Source organism: Salvelinus sp. IW2-2015, unplaced genomic scaffold, assembly GCF_002910315.2.
Source record: "Salvelinus sp. IW2-2015 unplaced genomic scaffold, ASM291031v2 Un_scaffold564, whole genome shotgun sequence".
Classification (NCBI taxonomy): Eukaryota; Metazoa; Chordata; class Actinopteri; order Salmoniformes; family Salmonidae; genus Salvelinus; species Salvelinus sp. IW2-2015.
In genome coordinates this window covers 238,441-253,802 of record NW_019942576.1, presented here as the reverse complement: position 1 = coordinate 253,802, position 15,362 = coordinate 238,441, and the positions used below count along the sequence as shown (strand labels likewise).

At 46.1% G+C, this 15,362-nt stretch overlaps 1 protein-coding gene across 1 annotated transcript in view; it reads left to right on the top strand.

Moving 5' to 3' along the window:
* Positions 1-15,362, top strand: part of LOC112068569 (activin receptor type-2B-like) — a 73,757-nt gene that overhangs the window by 47,218 nt on the left and 11,177 nt on the right. The window contains 3 exon segments of the mRNA XM_024135727.2: positions 8,084-8,230; positions 8,317-8,460; positions 14,152-14,300. Of these exon segments, the coding sequence (XP_023991495.1) occupies positions 8,084-8,230; positions 8,317-8,460; positions 14,152-14,300 (440 nt within the window).

The window sequence follows — 15,362 nt, the reverse complement described above, 5'->3', positions numbered from 1 at the left end:
GTTATTAGTTTTAGGGTTACATTAGTTTAGGGTTAGGAGCTTGGGTGGTTTTGGGGTTTGGGTGGTTGTTAGGTTAAAGGAAAAACTGATTTGAATGGTCTGAATTCCTCCCCACAGGTTAGTTAACAGGCTTGTCTGGCAGAGCGGGGTGAAGGCGTATTCTCAATTTCCATTGCTAGTGAGGTTAAGCACAGACTGGCGTGGTCGATGTAATTTGTGTTCACCCTTTCTCACACCTCACTCCGGTATGCACCTCTCTCCCGTTCACTCACTCTTCTCTCATCACCTTTTTACCTTTTCTATCCCTGTCAACTGTCAGTCCACTCTCTCAGTTCACTCGCATTCACTACTCGGCAACCGCTCGCTCGCTCTATTTCTTCTCTCATGTCTTTCTTACTTCCTCGCTCACTCGCTTATTTCGCACCTAATTTTTCTCTCGATCAGCTTTTTTCCTTCTCCCTTGCTCACCCCTCTGTCTCACTCACTCAGCCTTCGTCACCTAATTTTCTCGTGACCCTAATTTTCTCGTGCTCTTTTCCTTCATTCTCTCGCTCTGTGTCGCTCGCCTCTGTGTGATCGGCCCTCTGTGTCGCTCGCATTGTGTCGGCCTCTGTGGTCGTCCGCTCTGTGTCGTCGTCTGTGTGCATAGACTCTGTGTCGCTCGCCTTGTGTCGTCGCTTGGTTTTGTGTCGCTCGCTCTGTTCTGTGTGCTCGCCCTCTGTTCTGTTGTGCTCGCTGTTCTGTTGTCGTGCGCTAGTGCGTCTCGTCGCTGTCCCGCTCTCGTACTCTCGTACCTCATTCTTCCTTCTCGTCTCCTTTCGCACTTTATATTATTTCATCAGCTTTTTCTCTTATCCTTGTCTCCTCTGTTCACTCATTCAGCTCTCGGATCACTAATTTCTCTCCAGCTGCTTCACTTCTTCATTCCTCTAGCTCTTGTCGTTCTCTGTCTCTGTGTCGCTCGCCTCTCTCTGTGTGTCGCTCTCTTGTGTGCTCGACTGTGTGCTCGCCTTGTGTGCTGCGCCTCTGTTGCTCGCCTCTTGGTGTCGCCCTGTGTGGCTGGCTCTTGTGTGCTCGCCTCTTCTGTGTGCTCGCTCTCCTGTGTCGCTCGCCTCTCTTCTATCACCACTGTGACGTCGCCTTCTCTTGTGTCGTCGCTTTTCTCTACACACCTGTGCCGCTAGCCTCTTCTGTGTCGCTCGCCTATATCTCTCTCACACCACTGTGCGGTCGCTCTCTCTGTGCGTCGCTCTCTCTGTGCGCTGGCTTCTCTGTGTCCGCTCTCCGCTCTTGTGTGTGCTTCCCTTCTGTGGCTGCTCTCTCTGTGTCGTCGCCCTCTTCTGTGTCGTTCCCTTCTCTGTGTGCTCGCTTTTGTGTCGTCGCCTCTTCTGTTGCGCTCGCTCTCTTCAATGTGGCGCTCGGCACTTCTCTGTGGCTCGTGGCTCCTCTGTGGCGTCGCCTCTTCTGTGCCGCTGATCGCCTCTCTCTGTGCGTCGCCTCTCTCTGTCGCTCCGCCTCGTCTTTATTGCTCAGCAGGGAGGGGAGAGGAGCTTCAGGCTGTTTTTTGGGCTGGTTTTTTTGGAAAGCGTGTTTTTTTTTTTCTCTTCAAACCCACACGAGGTTATCTCTCTGATGACCTTTCCCTCTTGCACGGCAAGGATATGCCTGCCTTAGGTTCATGCGGCCATTTTGTAATATTCAGGAATGAAGAGATAGCTAAGGCTGTATGGCTTTGGGGATTGTTTGCTATGGACTCCCTAGCTGTTAAACCTTTGAGCTGAAAGGTTGGTCAAATGGTTTTTTGGGTGTGAAAGGTAGTTTTTCCCTCAACTATTTGGTTTGCAAAGGTTTTTAACTGTGTTCTTCCCCTCAGAATGTCTTTCTTTCTTTCATGGAAAACTGTTCAGTGCTGACGCCTTTTTGTGAGCTGGGCAAACCGCCTGCAGTCGAATGCTTCAGTCTGTAGGCCTATGTTAAATTTCTTCATTACGATAAACATCTCTCTCCCTTTCACTTTTTTATGTTCCGCTCTCTTCTTTCCTCTAAACTATCTACTTCTCCTCTTGCTTCTCTCTCTTAACTACTCTCTTCTCTTTCGTCTCCCCTCACTCTCCTTACTTTCTCTTCGTCCTAAACTCTTTCTCCTATCTCTCCTCTAATGATATTTCCTCTCTCTCTAAATGATATATCCTCTTTCCTAATGATTATCTCTCTTTCTAAATGATATATTCCTTTCCTCTAATATATAATTTGTCTCTCTTCCTCAATTTACTTTTCTGTCTACTTTTTTTTCCTTCTCTTGAACTTCTCTCTCTCTCCTCTAATCTCTCTAACTTTTCTGCTCTCTCTTTTCGGACGTACTCTGGTTTATGTCAGAAATATCAACTCCTGTCCTGTTATCAAAATAGGTATGAGTAGTTCGAATGCTGTTTTGACAAGAGTAAGCAGCCGAGTTTCGTCGTGGCTAGCAGGAGTTCTATGTGCTTTATTTGCGGTGCCATGTCTACATACAAACTACCGCACGATCTCCAACACTACCAATACTCACCTCTTTACCACTAGCGATACAGGAGAGAAGCCCCTCCTTTGGTTGGTGCTTCAGTATCAAATTATTTTCCGAAACTACTTGACAGCGAGGGGTTTGAGGGTGCTTATCGACTAGATCATTCTGTGATCTCTATTGATCTGATTCTTATTAGTTCATTTTCAATCCTGACTTGCATTTTGGTTGTATTGTAAAGGGAGAGATCTCTTTTTGATTGTTCACGTCTAGATGGGAACTTCTGAGCAACACGTTGTACCACAACAGCCTGGAGTTTATGAGTGGTAAATGATAGTGTTATACTGTGATATTTAATTGGCTGTAATTGTATTTCTTCTATGCTTGACTCAAACCAGTGATCCACTAATCTTGTCTCTCTCGTTGACAGGACCGAAGCCATGGGCAGAGTGGACACACGGGAGAGTCGTTGTTCTATACGTGAAACTATGAGATCGAAGAAGAAACCAGAGCGGGGCTAGAGCAGCTGCGAGGTGAGAAAGACACGAGGTTGTCATGCCTACGCCTCATGGCGACAATCTGGTACCATCGAGCTGGTGAAGAAGGGTGTCTGGCTGGACGACTCAACTGGCTATGAGTTAAATTCCTACGTTTGTGCCTGGGCAGGCCTATATATCTGGTTGAGTTGTTAGATTAGGGGAGCTGCTTCTCTGCCTTAAAGACTGGGTCCTGGATTGTATTTCACAAGAGTCTGAGAGTAGGAGTGCTTGTGCTGGCAATCCAGGGTCTAAAGGCAAACTGTTCCTATACAGCTCCTACTCTTCGCTTTTATGAATAGGGTCTGGTGTGGCGAAGAGTGGAATCCGTGTGTTCCTATGGTTGTATACGTGGGTTTTGCTCAATGTTTTCATTCCCGAGTGGGATCAATGCCTCAACAAGTGGTTTAGAATGAAGCACATTGGGGTCCCATACGTCACTGATCGATAATGACTAGGTTAGATTAACAATCAAATATGACATATATACAACTTCAACAATACAGTTGGATTTGTCACTCAAGCGTTATTGCCTATTGACTTAACGGCTGGTATGTGAGTGTGTGCAACTTCAATTGAGCTTGTCCTTCGAGTTTCGCTTTTGTTATGGAACATTTTATTTCTATTTCATCTATCGGAAGTGTTATCCATAGGTCGCTCTAAGGCCTTTTTACATCAGGCAGATGACAAATGCGGAAGCAAGCCTATCCAGACAGCAAGCAATGCGGACGTAGAAGCATGGACTCCATATGAAATGTCTCTCTGTAAACTGGAATATACGCTCCCGGCGCCCGGCGGGCCCGTGGGTGCTCATAAAGGCTTGCCGTCGCCGGAAAGTCAGCCAGATGTGTGCGGTAGATTTTTCAACCGATTGCCGTTGCGATACTTTTCCGGCCTTTCCTAGATCATAAGTAACGTTGAATAGATGGATCCGATGAGAGCTTGAATAAAGTCGCTTTCCGCATACACGTTAGAGGAGGAGAACAAAAGGTTTTGGTAAACCAATCCATGATTGTTGTTTTACAGAGTGAGATTCGGTGGTAATGGGTTTAAATTATAACTTGAAAAAGAAATGAACATTATAAGTGTTGAATGAGAAGGCCAAGGTAACAATGGCATAAAGGGCTTTTTGTTTTGGGTATTTAACCGAGGTTTCTACAAGTCTCAATTCTAAGTCTTAGCTTCTCACATGAAAAGGCTATGTAATGAAGATTCCCGATCCCTCATCGAGACTGCAGTGCGAAAAGTTGGGCAGAACACATGTACTGATCTTGAAAGCAACGCGCATATCCCAGGTTTGCTTAAACTAGAGGTTGCCACTTTTAAATGAGGCGAGACATTCTTGTGCATGTTGGAAAATACCAAATCATCGAAGTGCATTTGAGTACTGGCTTAAGTCGAAAAAGCTTTTTTGAACGCTCAAACTGTTGTAGGAACTGAGATCGTTGTAGATTAGACTTGGGTAAGTATGTTATCTTGCGCACGTGAGGTCCTGCTGTTAATGAATGAACTGTGCAAACATATACCTGCGGGAATGAAGATCCAGGTTCCTTGAATGCATTGTTTGTAATGTCTTTTATATGGTGTTGTAAGTTGATCCTGGAAAGCCAAGTTGTCAGTTGTGATACCTCTAGTCTAGACATACAGTGGATGTCTTTAAAAATTCAATCTCACATTTGGTATGACCAACCATTTACTGTTTGTGAGTTTGTGTTCATGATGCGGACAGTTTGAAGGAAGACTCCTCCTTTCGTCCACCCTCCCCAAGGCACAGCAGCCCTTAATCCGGGCCCTTCAGTTGTTGTAGGGTCGACTGGCTGGCCTGCCATTGCTCTGGTCTTTTGAGGGGAGAGGACACTGCCCAATGACGCGGCAGGCTGCCACATGCTGACGGGCGATGCTTGCCGATGTGCCTGGGCGCCCTCAGGAGAATCAGCACGACCCGGCATAGGGTATAACCAAGGCCTCTCAATCACTGAAGTCAGCAGAAAGTGAAGGGCGCTCCGGTTCTCTACTCTAGACTAAAGCGTTTCCCTTTGACGGTCACTAAAATGTTTGTTGTTTTTTTCTCAGGCAGAGTGTGTGGGCGACGAGGGAGAATTCTCAGGTCTTCTTTGTTGCTTGGCGAGGGGACTTCTGCAACGAGAGGTTCACCACCTGCCGATGGTCAATGGACAAGTAAGTAGATGTAGGCGCGTCTCTTTCATCTGTGTTTATCAGCATAGAAATATGATCTGTGACGCCGGTCCCCACCAACACGAAAACAGAGTTGAGTGGTAACGTCTCTTCTAATTATTTATTTCTATGGTAGGTAACTCATTGCAACGTTATCCATACTCAGATTTAGAGGCTAGTCAGATGTACAGTTTTATATTGACATTTATCTGATAGATTATGTTCATATTTTGGAGTATTTGATTTTCCCAATACTGCTCGCTCATTTGTTTCAGAGGCAAATTATATGCTTTGCTATAGGATCAATATATCATGATATTCTTGGTATGTTATCTGGTATCCAACTGGCTGGTGTGAGTTGATTCAGTAGGTTGATATTATATTGACATCGGTGTAACCTATACCAGCTGGAAGATGGTATAGGTTGAGTTGGAAGCTCTGCGGGCTACGCAGGGTTAACTATTGACTTTGGTTCCCAAAGAGGGTCCTTTCACAGAGGGGAAATTGTTGGGTCTTAAAATGCACGAGCTGAATGTGTGCAGAGGCACACGGGTTATTAGATTAACAACCTGTTTGCGAGCTGCAAGTCTTGAAAAGGTAAGGGGCAATTCTGCGCCAGGATAATGAGCAACGAATTATATTTATTGAGCACATCAGACACCGGTAGGCAGCAAATCTTTTTGTGGTTGACAGTCAAAGAAGACTTAAAGGAAAACAATTACTGTGTCTCTAGCTATTATGCGTAGCTATTCAGTTCTAGTATCTAGCAATTGTTACCAGCTATTCATGTACTATGTATTCATGTACCTGCTATTATGTTGCCTAGCTATATGTGACCTACTATTCATGTACCTAGCTATTCATGTCTAGCTATTCATGTACTAGCTATATTCATGTACCTACCTATTACTGTGTAACTACATTTATTCTCTTCGCTTCTCTCGTATGGTCCTCGGGTAACTGGTGTTGCTTTCTGTCCCTCCAGTGGATAAGCCGCCTCCCCCACAACCCCAGTATCTCAATGTGCTGGTCTACTCCTGCTGCCTATACCATGCTCTCCGTGGCTCCTGCTGCTGGCCATTCTGGATGTACCGACACGGCAAGCCGCCATTGGCCGTGGGCTACATCGAGTCGCAGTTTCCCCCTCTTCCCCATCTCTTAGCTGCGGTCCTCATTCAGATTTTGCTTCCGTCCTTCTTATGTTCTCATTTGAATATTGAATTTATGTTGAAATTTAAATGCGTCGCTTGACTTGCCTCAGCAGAGTTACCAAACTACACCAAAGTCATTGGAGGGTTAAAAACAGTAAATGTCAAACACTTATGTCGTCCTGTCTGTCAGTGGTATTGGCTCTCTTGTCTGTAGAGATAATGGTGCTGTTGAATTATTTTATGTGGTGCTACACTCTTCCTGTTTGTGGTTTTCACTCCTATTTTTCACTTCCTTGTCGCCTTATTATCCCTTCTTTTCGAGGGGGGCCGGGGGGGGGGGGGGGGCGGGGGCGGGGGTGGGGGGGGGGCGGGGAGGGGGGGGGGGGGGGGGGGGGGTGGGGGCGAGAGGGGGGCCCCGGGGGGGGGGGGGGGGGGGGGGGGGGGCGGGGGGGGGGGGGGGGGGGGGGGGGGGGGGGAGGGGGGGGGGGGGGGGGGGGGGGGGGCCGGGGGGGGGGGGGGGGGCCCGGGGGCGGGGGGGGGGGGGGGGGGGGGCCGGGGGGGGGGGGGGGGCCCGGGGGGCCCCTCCCGGGGGGGGGGGGGGGGGGGGGGGGGGGGGGGGGGGGGGGAGGGGGGGGGGGGTGGGGGGGGGGGGGCCCCGCGGGGGGGGGGGGTTTCCCCCGGGCCGGGGGGGGGGGGGGGGGGGGGGGGGGGGGGGGGGGGGGGGGGGGGGGGGGGGGGGGGGGGGGGGGGGGCCCGCCCATCTTGTTAGGCGAGCCCTACTGCCGTCAAAGCCTTATTATGAGACCGCATCTAGAGGTGTCGGTTGCCACGCAAGCGTGATATAGGTTCTATGGACCTGTCTGTGATATAGGTTCTCATGGACGCTGTTTCCCCTGTGGATATAGGTCCTCTATGGCTGTGCCTGTGATATAGGTCCTTTAGGAGGTTGCCTGTGATAAGGTCCTTATAGGACCTGTCTGTGAATGAGGTTCTCTGTGGACTGTCCTGTGATATGTTGTCCTCTGTAGGACAATGTCTGTGAATATAAGGTCTCTGTAGGACATGTTCTGTGATATAGTCTCTGTAGGACATGTTATATAGGTCCCTCCTATAGGACCGCTGCCCTGTGATATAGGTCCCTCCTATAGGACCGCTGCCCTGTGATATAGGTTCCTCCTATAGGACCGCTGTCCTGTGATATAGGTTCCTCCTATAGGACCGCTGTCCTGTGATATAGGTCCCTCCTATAGGACCGCTGCCCTGTGATAAAGGTCCCTCCTTTAGGACCGCTGTCCTGTGATATAGGTCCCTCCTATAGGACCGCTGCTCTGTGATATACGTCCCTCCTATAGGACCACTGCCCTGTGATATACGTCCCTCCTATAGGACCACTGTGATATAGGTGCCTCCTATAGGAACACTGTCATATAGGTGCCTCCTATAGGACCACTGTGATATAGGTCCCCCCTGTAGGACTGTTGTTAGTATATTGCTGGTAGTATATTAGTGTTAGTCTTTAGCATGTGTAGAATCTTGTGCTTATTTCTTTTTGTTAAAGTTAAACTGTTTTGCAACAGAGTTTTAGAAGTTTTTCATTTGATATGAAAGCTCCAGTTATTATAGAAGTCGTATGTTGTGAGCCGCACTCGGTCCTCATAGGCTTGTTGAATGTAATGTCCCAGTGTTTACCTGTACTGACCTCTGACCTATTTATCTACCAGGATCCTGGCCTAGTTCCCCCTCCTTCCCCCCTGGTGGGGCTTAAACCCCTGCAGTTGCTGGAGATCAAGGCAAGGGGGCGCTTCGGCTGTGTGTGGAAGGCCCAGATGATGAATGAATACGTGGCTGTCAAGGTCTTCCCCATTCAGGTAAGTGGCTGAAGCGTTGATGTAACTTACCCTCCATTTGTGTACCCTCTGAAGCGTTGATGTAACGTTTGTGTGTCCTCCCACAGGATAAGCAGTCGTGGATGAATGAGCGGGACGTGTTCCTCACGCCMGGGATGAAGCACGAGAACCTGCTGCGCTACATTGCGGCCGAGAAGCGCGGGACCAACCTGGAGATGGAGCTGTGGCTCATCTCTGAGTTCCACCAGAGGGTGAGAAGGAGGAGTAGGGAAACGGGGGTGGAGGGGTGGTTAGGGCTGGAGGGGTTTAGGTTAGGGGGAGGGGCGTTAAAGTGATGACATTATTACATCCAGTTTGGGATATCTCTCAGCAAAGACGTGTATAACTAGCTATTTCAAGTCTGGGTCATTCGTTTACATCAATTAGCCCCCACAAGGTCCCACCACTGAGCTTTAGCGATGTTCTCTAGCCTTCTATATCAAGCTTGCTACAGAGACCCACTATTTACTTATTGACACTTAGAAGGCTTTGTTTTGTTTCTCCGAGAGTAGGGATGGGAGTTTGAAATGATTTCACTATTAAATTGTTTTTTTATGGAACTGTTGCGTAACCACTCTTGACGCATCAATTGATATAAAAAGCTATCTAGCTACACTAGCCAGCTAAGCTGGCCAGCTAGCTAGCTAACAAGGCTAATTGTGGGTATTTTGCTGCGCTCCCTGTCCTTGTGAACTCCATTCATATTAAACAACAGCCTACTCCTTCTCATTTAGCCAACTTAATTCTGTATTGAAATTTTGCCTTGATTAAAATCTCCCACTTCACTTCTACACATGTAGCCTCTGACTGTAGCGCCGCTTTCATTGACCGACAATAACAACAAGCTATGAAACGTGTGCAGGTTACCGGGCACTACTTTTTTTGGGGCGCACTCAGAAAAACAAAAAAAAACTTTTATAAAAATGTTGAATGTCATGGTGTACTATGTAACAATGTCACATTTTAGACAAAGCCTTGCCATTTAAAATAGGCCTGTGTGTGTATATATATATATATCTCAGCAAAAAAAAAACGTCCTCTCACTGTCAATAAACTGCATTTATTTTCAGCAAACTTAACATATGCAAATATTTGTATGAACGCAACAAGTTTCAACAACTGAGACATGAACTGAACAAGTTCCACAGACATGTGACTAACAGAAATGGAATAATGTGTCCGTGAACAAAGGGGGATCAACATCAAAAGTAACAGTCAGTATCTGGTGTGGCCACCAGCTGCATTAAGTACTGCAGTGCATCTCCTCCTCATGGACTGCACCAGATTTGCCAGTACTTGCTGTGAGATGTACACCACTCTTCCACCAAGGCACCTGCAAGTTCCCAGACATTTCTGGGGGAATGGCCCTAAGCCCTCACCCTCCGCTCCAACAAGTCCCAGACGTGCTCAATGAGATTGAGATCCGGGCTCTTTGCTGGCCACGCAGAACACTGACATTCCTGTCTTGCAGGAAATCACGCACAGAACGAGCAGTATGGCTGGTGCATTGTCATGCTGGAGGCCATGTCAGGATGAGCCTGCAGGAAGGGTACTACATGAGGGAGGAGGATGTCTTCCCTGTAATGCACAGCGTTGAGATTGCCTGCAATGACAACAAGCTCAGTCCGATGATGCTGTGACACACCACCCCAGACCATGACGGACCCTCCACTCCAAATCGATCCCGCTCCAGAGTACAGGCCTCGGTGTAACGCTCATTCCTTTGACGATAAATGCAAATCCGACCATCACCCCTGGTGAGACAAAACTGCGACTCGTCAGTGAAGAGCACTTTTTGCCAGTCCTGTCTGGTCCAGCGACGGTGGGTTTGTCCCCATAGGCGATGTTGTTGCCGGTGATGTCTGGTGAGGACCTGCCTATAACAGGGCTACAAGCCCTCAGCCAGCCTCTCTCAGCCTATTGCGGACAGTCTGAGCACTGATGGAGGGATTGTGCGTTCCTGGTGTATCTCGGGCAGTTGTTGTTGCCATCCTGTACCTGTCCCGCAGGTGTGATGTACGAATGTACCGATCCTCTGCAGGTGTTGTTACACGTGGTCTGCCACTGCGAGAACAATCGCTGTCCATCCTGTCTCCCTGTAGCGCTGTCTTAGGCGTCTCACAGTACGGACATTGCAATGTATTGCCCTGGCCACATCTGCAGTCCTCATGCCTCCTTGCAGCATGCCTAAGGCATGTTCACGCAGATGAGCAGGGACTCTGGGCATCTTCTTTTTGGTGTTTTTCAAGAGTCAGTAGAAAGGCTCTTTAGTGTCCTAAGTTTTCATAACTGTGACCTTAATTGCCTACCGTCTGTAAGCTGTTAGTGTCTAACGACCGGAACGGTCGTTAACAGGTGCGGTCGGAACAGGTGCATGTTCATTAATTGTTCAAAAAGCATGGGAAACAGTGTTTAACCTGTCTAGACATGCGTTCCGCTAGCGGAATCCCTCAACAAAATTCCGCTGAAAAGGCAGCGCGGGAAATTCAAATATTTTTTTGAAATATGTAACTTTCACACATTAACAAGTCCAATACAGCAAATGAAGATAAAATCTTGTTAATCTACCCATCGTGTCCGATGTCAAAAAGATTTACAGCGAAAGCACAACATATGATTATGTTAGATCACCACCAAGTCAAAAAAACACACAGCCATTTTCCCAGCCAAAGACAGGAGTCACAAAAAGCAGAAATAGAGAGAAATTAATCACTAACCTTTGATCTTCATCAGATGACACTCATAGACATCGTGTTACACAATACATGTATGTTTTGTTCGATAATGTGCATATTTATATCAAAAATCTCAGTTTACATTGGCCCATGTCAGAAATGCCTCCAAAATATCCGAGAAATGCAGAGCCACCTCAAATAACAGAAATACTCATCATAAACTTTGATGAAAGATACATGTTTTACATAGAATTAAAGATACACTTGTTCTTAATGCAACCGCTGTGTCAGATTTCAAAAAAACTTTACGGAAAACAAACCATGCAATCTGAGACGGTGCTCAGAAAAAAAAAAAAAAATCTCCGCCTTGTTGGAGTCAACAGAAATCAGAAATTACACTAAAATATTCCCTTTGATGATCTTCATCAGAATGCACTCCCAGGAATCCTAGTTCCACAATAAATTGTTGATTTGTTCGATAATGTKCATTATTTATGTCCATGTAGCTACTTTTGTTAGCACGTTTAGTACACATATCCAAACGCMCGTGCAGGTAGGTCCAGGTGAACGTCGGACAAAAACTTTATATTACAGGTCGAAGAAACTTGTCAAACTAAGTATAGAATCAATCTTTAGGATGTTATCATAAATATTCAATAACGTTCCAACCGGAGAATTCCTTTCTGTGTAGAGAAGCAATGGAACACAGGTCGCTATCATGGTAAATGCGCATGACCAGGAAATGGCTCTCTGCCAGAAACCTGACTCATTCCCCTCTTATTCAGCCCCACAACACAGTAGAAGCCCCATTCAAGTTTCTAAAGAGGGATGACATCTAGTGGAAGCCGGAGGAAGTGCAAACAGATCCATATCCTACTGTGCATTCAATAGGGACTGAGTTGAAAATCGACCAACCTCAGATATCCCACTTCCGGGTTGGAATTTTCTCAGGATTTCACCTGCCATATGAGTTCTGTTAGACTCACAGACATCATTCAAACAGTTTTAGAAACTTCAGAGTGTTTTCAATCCAATAGTAATAATAATATGCATYTATTAGCATCTGGGACAGAGTAGGAGGCAGTTCACTCTGGGCACGCTATTCATCCAAAAGTGAAAATGCTGCCCCCATCCCCAAAAAGTTAAACCCTTTACAATGAAGATCTGTGAAGTTATTTGGATTTCTACGAATTGTCTTTGAAAGACAGGTTCCTAAAAAAGGGACGTTTATTTTTTTGCTGAGTTTATATAAACCACACTCACTCTACTGGTCAAACGTTTTAGAACACCTACTCGTTCAAGGGTTTTTCTATATTTGTTACTTTTTGWACGTTGTAGAATAATAGTGAAGACATCAAAATMATGAAATAACACATATGGAATCATGTAGTAACTGAACAAGTGTAAAACAAATCAAAATATATTTTTGAGATTCTTCAAAGTAGCCACCCTTTGCTTTGACAGATTTGTACACTTTAGGCATTCTCTCAACCAGCTTCACCTAGAATGCTTTTTCAACAGTCTTGAAGGAGTTCCCACATATGCTGAGCACTTGTTGGCTGCTTTTCCTTCACTCTGTGGTCCAACTCATCCAAAACCATCTCAATTGGGTTGAGGTCGGGTGATTGTGGAGGCCAGGTTTTCTGAAGCAGCACTCCATCACTCTCCTTCTTGGTCAAATAGCCCTTACACAGCCTGGAGGTGTGTTTTGGGTCATTGTCCTGTTGAAAAACAAATGATAGTCCCACGAAGCGCAAACCAGATGGGATGGCGTATCGCTGCAGAATTCTGTAGTAGCCATGCTGGTTAAGTGTGCCTCGAATTCTAAATAAATCACAGACAGTGTCACCAGCAAAGCACCATCACACCACCACCTCCATGCTTCACGATGGGAATCACACGTGCGGAGATCATCTGTTCACCTATTCTGCGTCCCACGAAGACGGGGCGGTTGGAACCAAAAATCTCAAATGTGGAGTCATCAGACCAAAGGACAGGTTTCCACTGGTCTTATGTCCATTGCTCGTGTTTCTTGGCCCAAGCAAGTCTCTACTTCTTAACGGTGTTTTAGTAGTGTTTTTTTTGCAGCAATTCGACCATGAAGGCCTGATTCATGCAGTCTCCTCTGAACAATTGATGTTTCTGTTACTTGAACTCTGTGAAGCATTTATTTGGGCTTCAATTTCTGAGTCTGTTACCTCAAATGAACTTATCCTCTGCAGCAGAGGTAACTCTGGGTTTTCATTCCTGTGGCGGTCCTCATGAGAGACAGTTTCATCATAGCGCTTGATGGGTTTTTGCTACTGCACTTGAAGAAACGTTCTAAGTCCTTGAAATGTTCCGCATTGACTGACCTTCATGTCTTAAAGTAATGATGGCCTGTCATTTCTCTTTGCTTATTTGAGCTGTTCTTGCCATAATTTGGACTTGGTCTTTTACCAAATAGGGTTATCTTCTGTATACCACAACTGATTGGCTCAAACGCATTAAGAAGGAAAGAAAATGTACTTTTAACAAGGCACACCTGTTAATTTAAATGCATTCCAGGTGACAACCTCATGAAGCTGGTTGAGAGAATCCCAAGAGTGTGCAATGCTGTTATCAAGGCAAAGGGTGGCTACTTTGAAGAATCTCAAATATATAAAATATTTGTAGATTTTRTTTMGGTTACTTCATGATTCCATATGTGTTATGTCATTGTTTTGATGTCTTCACTTCTATTCTACTATGTTGAAAATAGTAAAAATTAACCTGYAATGAGTAGTGGRGTCCAAGCTTTTCACTGGTACTGTATATACACACACAATGCCTTCGGAAAGTGTTGAGACCCCTTGACTTTTTTTGTTTGGCTATTCAAATAAATCTGCCCATCCCTATACGAGAGGTATTGCCTTTTTATTTTCCTCGCTGTTGAATTTTCAATTCCGRGAAAGTTGTTTTGCTACAGTTTAATAGCACTCAATTTGACAGACCTCAGTGGCTGGCCTTCATTGATCTCGTACAATAAACTATGTATGAATGATAGCAACCCTGTCTCTGCGGTCAAATATACTTATATTTTCCCCAGTTCAATCATTGAAAAGTTATTTAGTGTGCTCTCGGGATGTCTTACTTTATCTTGTTAACTGCTKCACTTCTCACTTTCTCTTTTTCTCTCTCTCGCGCTTCCTTTCTCTKTCGCTCTCCTCTATCTTGTTCTGTGTATGTCTGCCTGTGTGTATACTCCAGGGCTCCCTGACAGACTATCTGAAGGGGAACGCGATCAGCTGGACTGAGCTGTGTCACATCTCTGAGACCATGGCCTGCGGGCTGGCCTACCTGCACGAGGACGTTCCTCGCTACAAAGGAGAGGGACCCAAACCGGCCATCGCTCACAGGTAAGGGCACACGAGGTCAGCACTGGTTTGTGTGAGAGAGAATGCGAGACATTAGACRTGGGGTCTGGTTCGAGCAGCGTTTCTGTTTTCTCAGTGACCTATCTGGTAAGTTAAGGTAATCCTATACCGTAGCAATGATTATGCAACATTTTTGTTCACTCTGCGGGCCCCGGTGTCGTCATTCTACAATCCGGAGGGATCTATCCTTGACGGTATCTGTTCTTTTAACAGCACTCAAACCTCTTTACTGCAATTTATTTGACCGCAGGAAATCAAAATTGTTTACACTTTATGCCATTGGGAATACACTTCAATTCAGTTCTGATTAAACTGTGCCATAAGTCTAGACAGGACCGTTCCCTCTTTGTAGCGAGTCTCTCAGTTCTGATTAAACTGTGCCATAAGTCTAGACAGGACCGTTCCCTGTTTGTAGCGAGTCTCTCAGTTCTGATTAACTGTGCCATAAGTCTAGACAGGACCGTTCCCTTTTGTAGCGAGTCTCTCAGTTCTGATTAAACTGTGCCATAAGTCTAGACAGGACCGTTCCCTGTTTGTAGCGAGTCTCTCAGTTCTGATTAAACTGTGCCATAAGTCTCAGGACCGTTCCCTGTTTGTAGCGAGTCTCTCAGTTCTGATTAAACTGTGCCATAAGTTCGTCAGGACCGTTCCCTGTTTGTAGCGAGTCTCTCAGTTCTGATTAAACTGTGCCATAAGTCTAGACAGGATCGTTCTCTGTGGGCAGCGGGTCCTCAGTTCTGATTAAACTGTGCCATAAGTCTAGACAGGACGTTCCCTGTTTGTAGCGAGTCTCTCACGTTCTGATTAAACTGTGCCATAAGTCTCGTCAGGACCGTTCCTGTGGGCAGTGTTGTCTTCTTTATTTGTGTGTAGTTCATGACAGATCGATCATGACAAAGGGCCAACTGATCCCAAACCATTTGTGGGGCCAATCCGATCTCTCTAAGCCAGGGTTATTCAATGAAATACTATATGGTCCTTTCCAGACCTTGGACACCAGGGAAGGAAACTCTCAGACCAATCACTGATGTTAATTGAACTGGT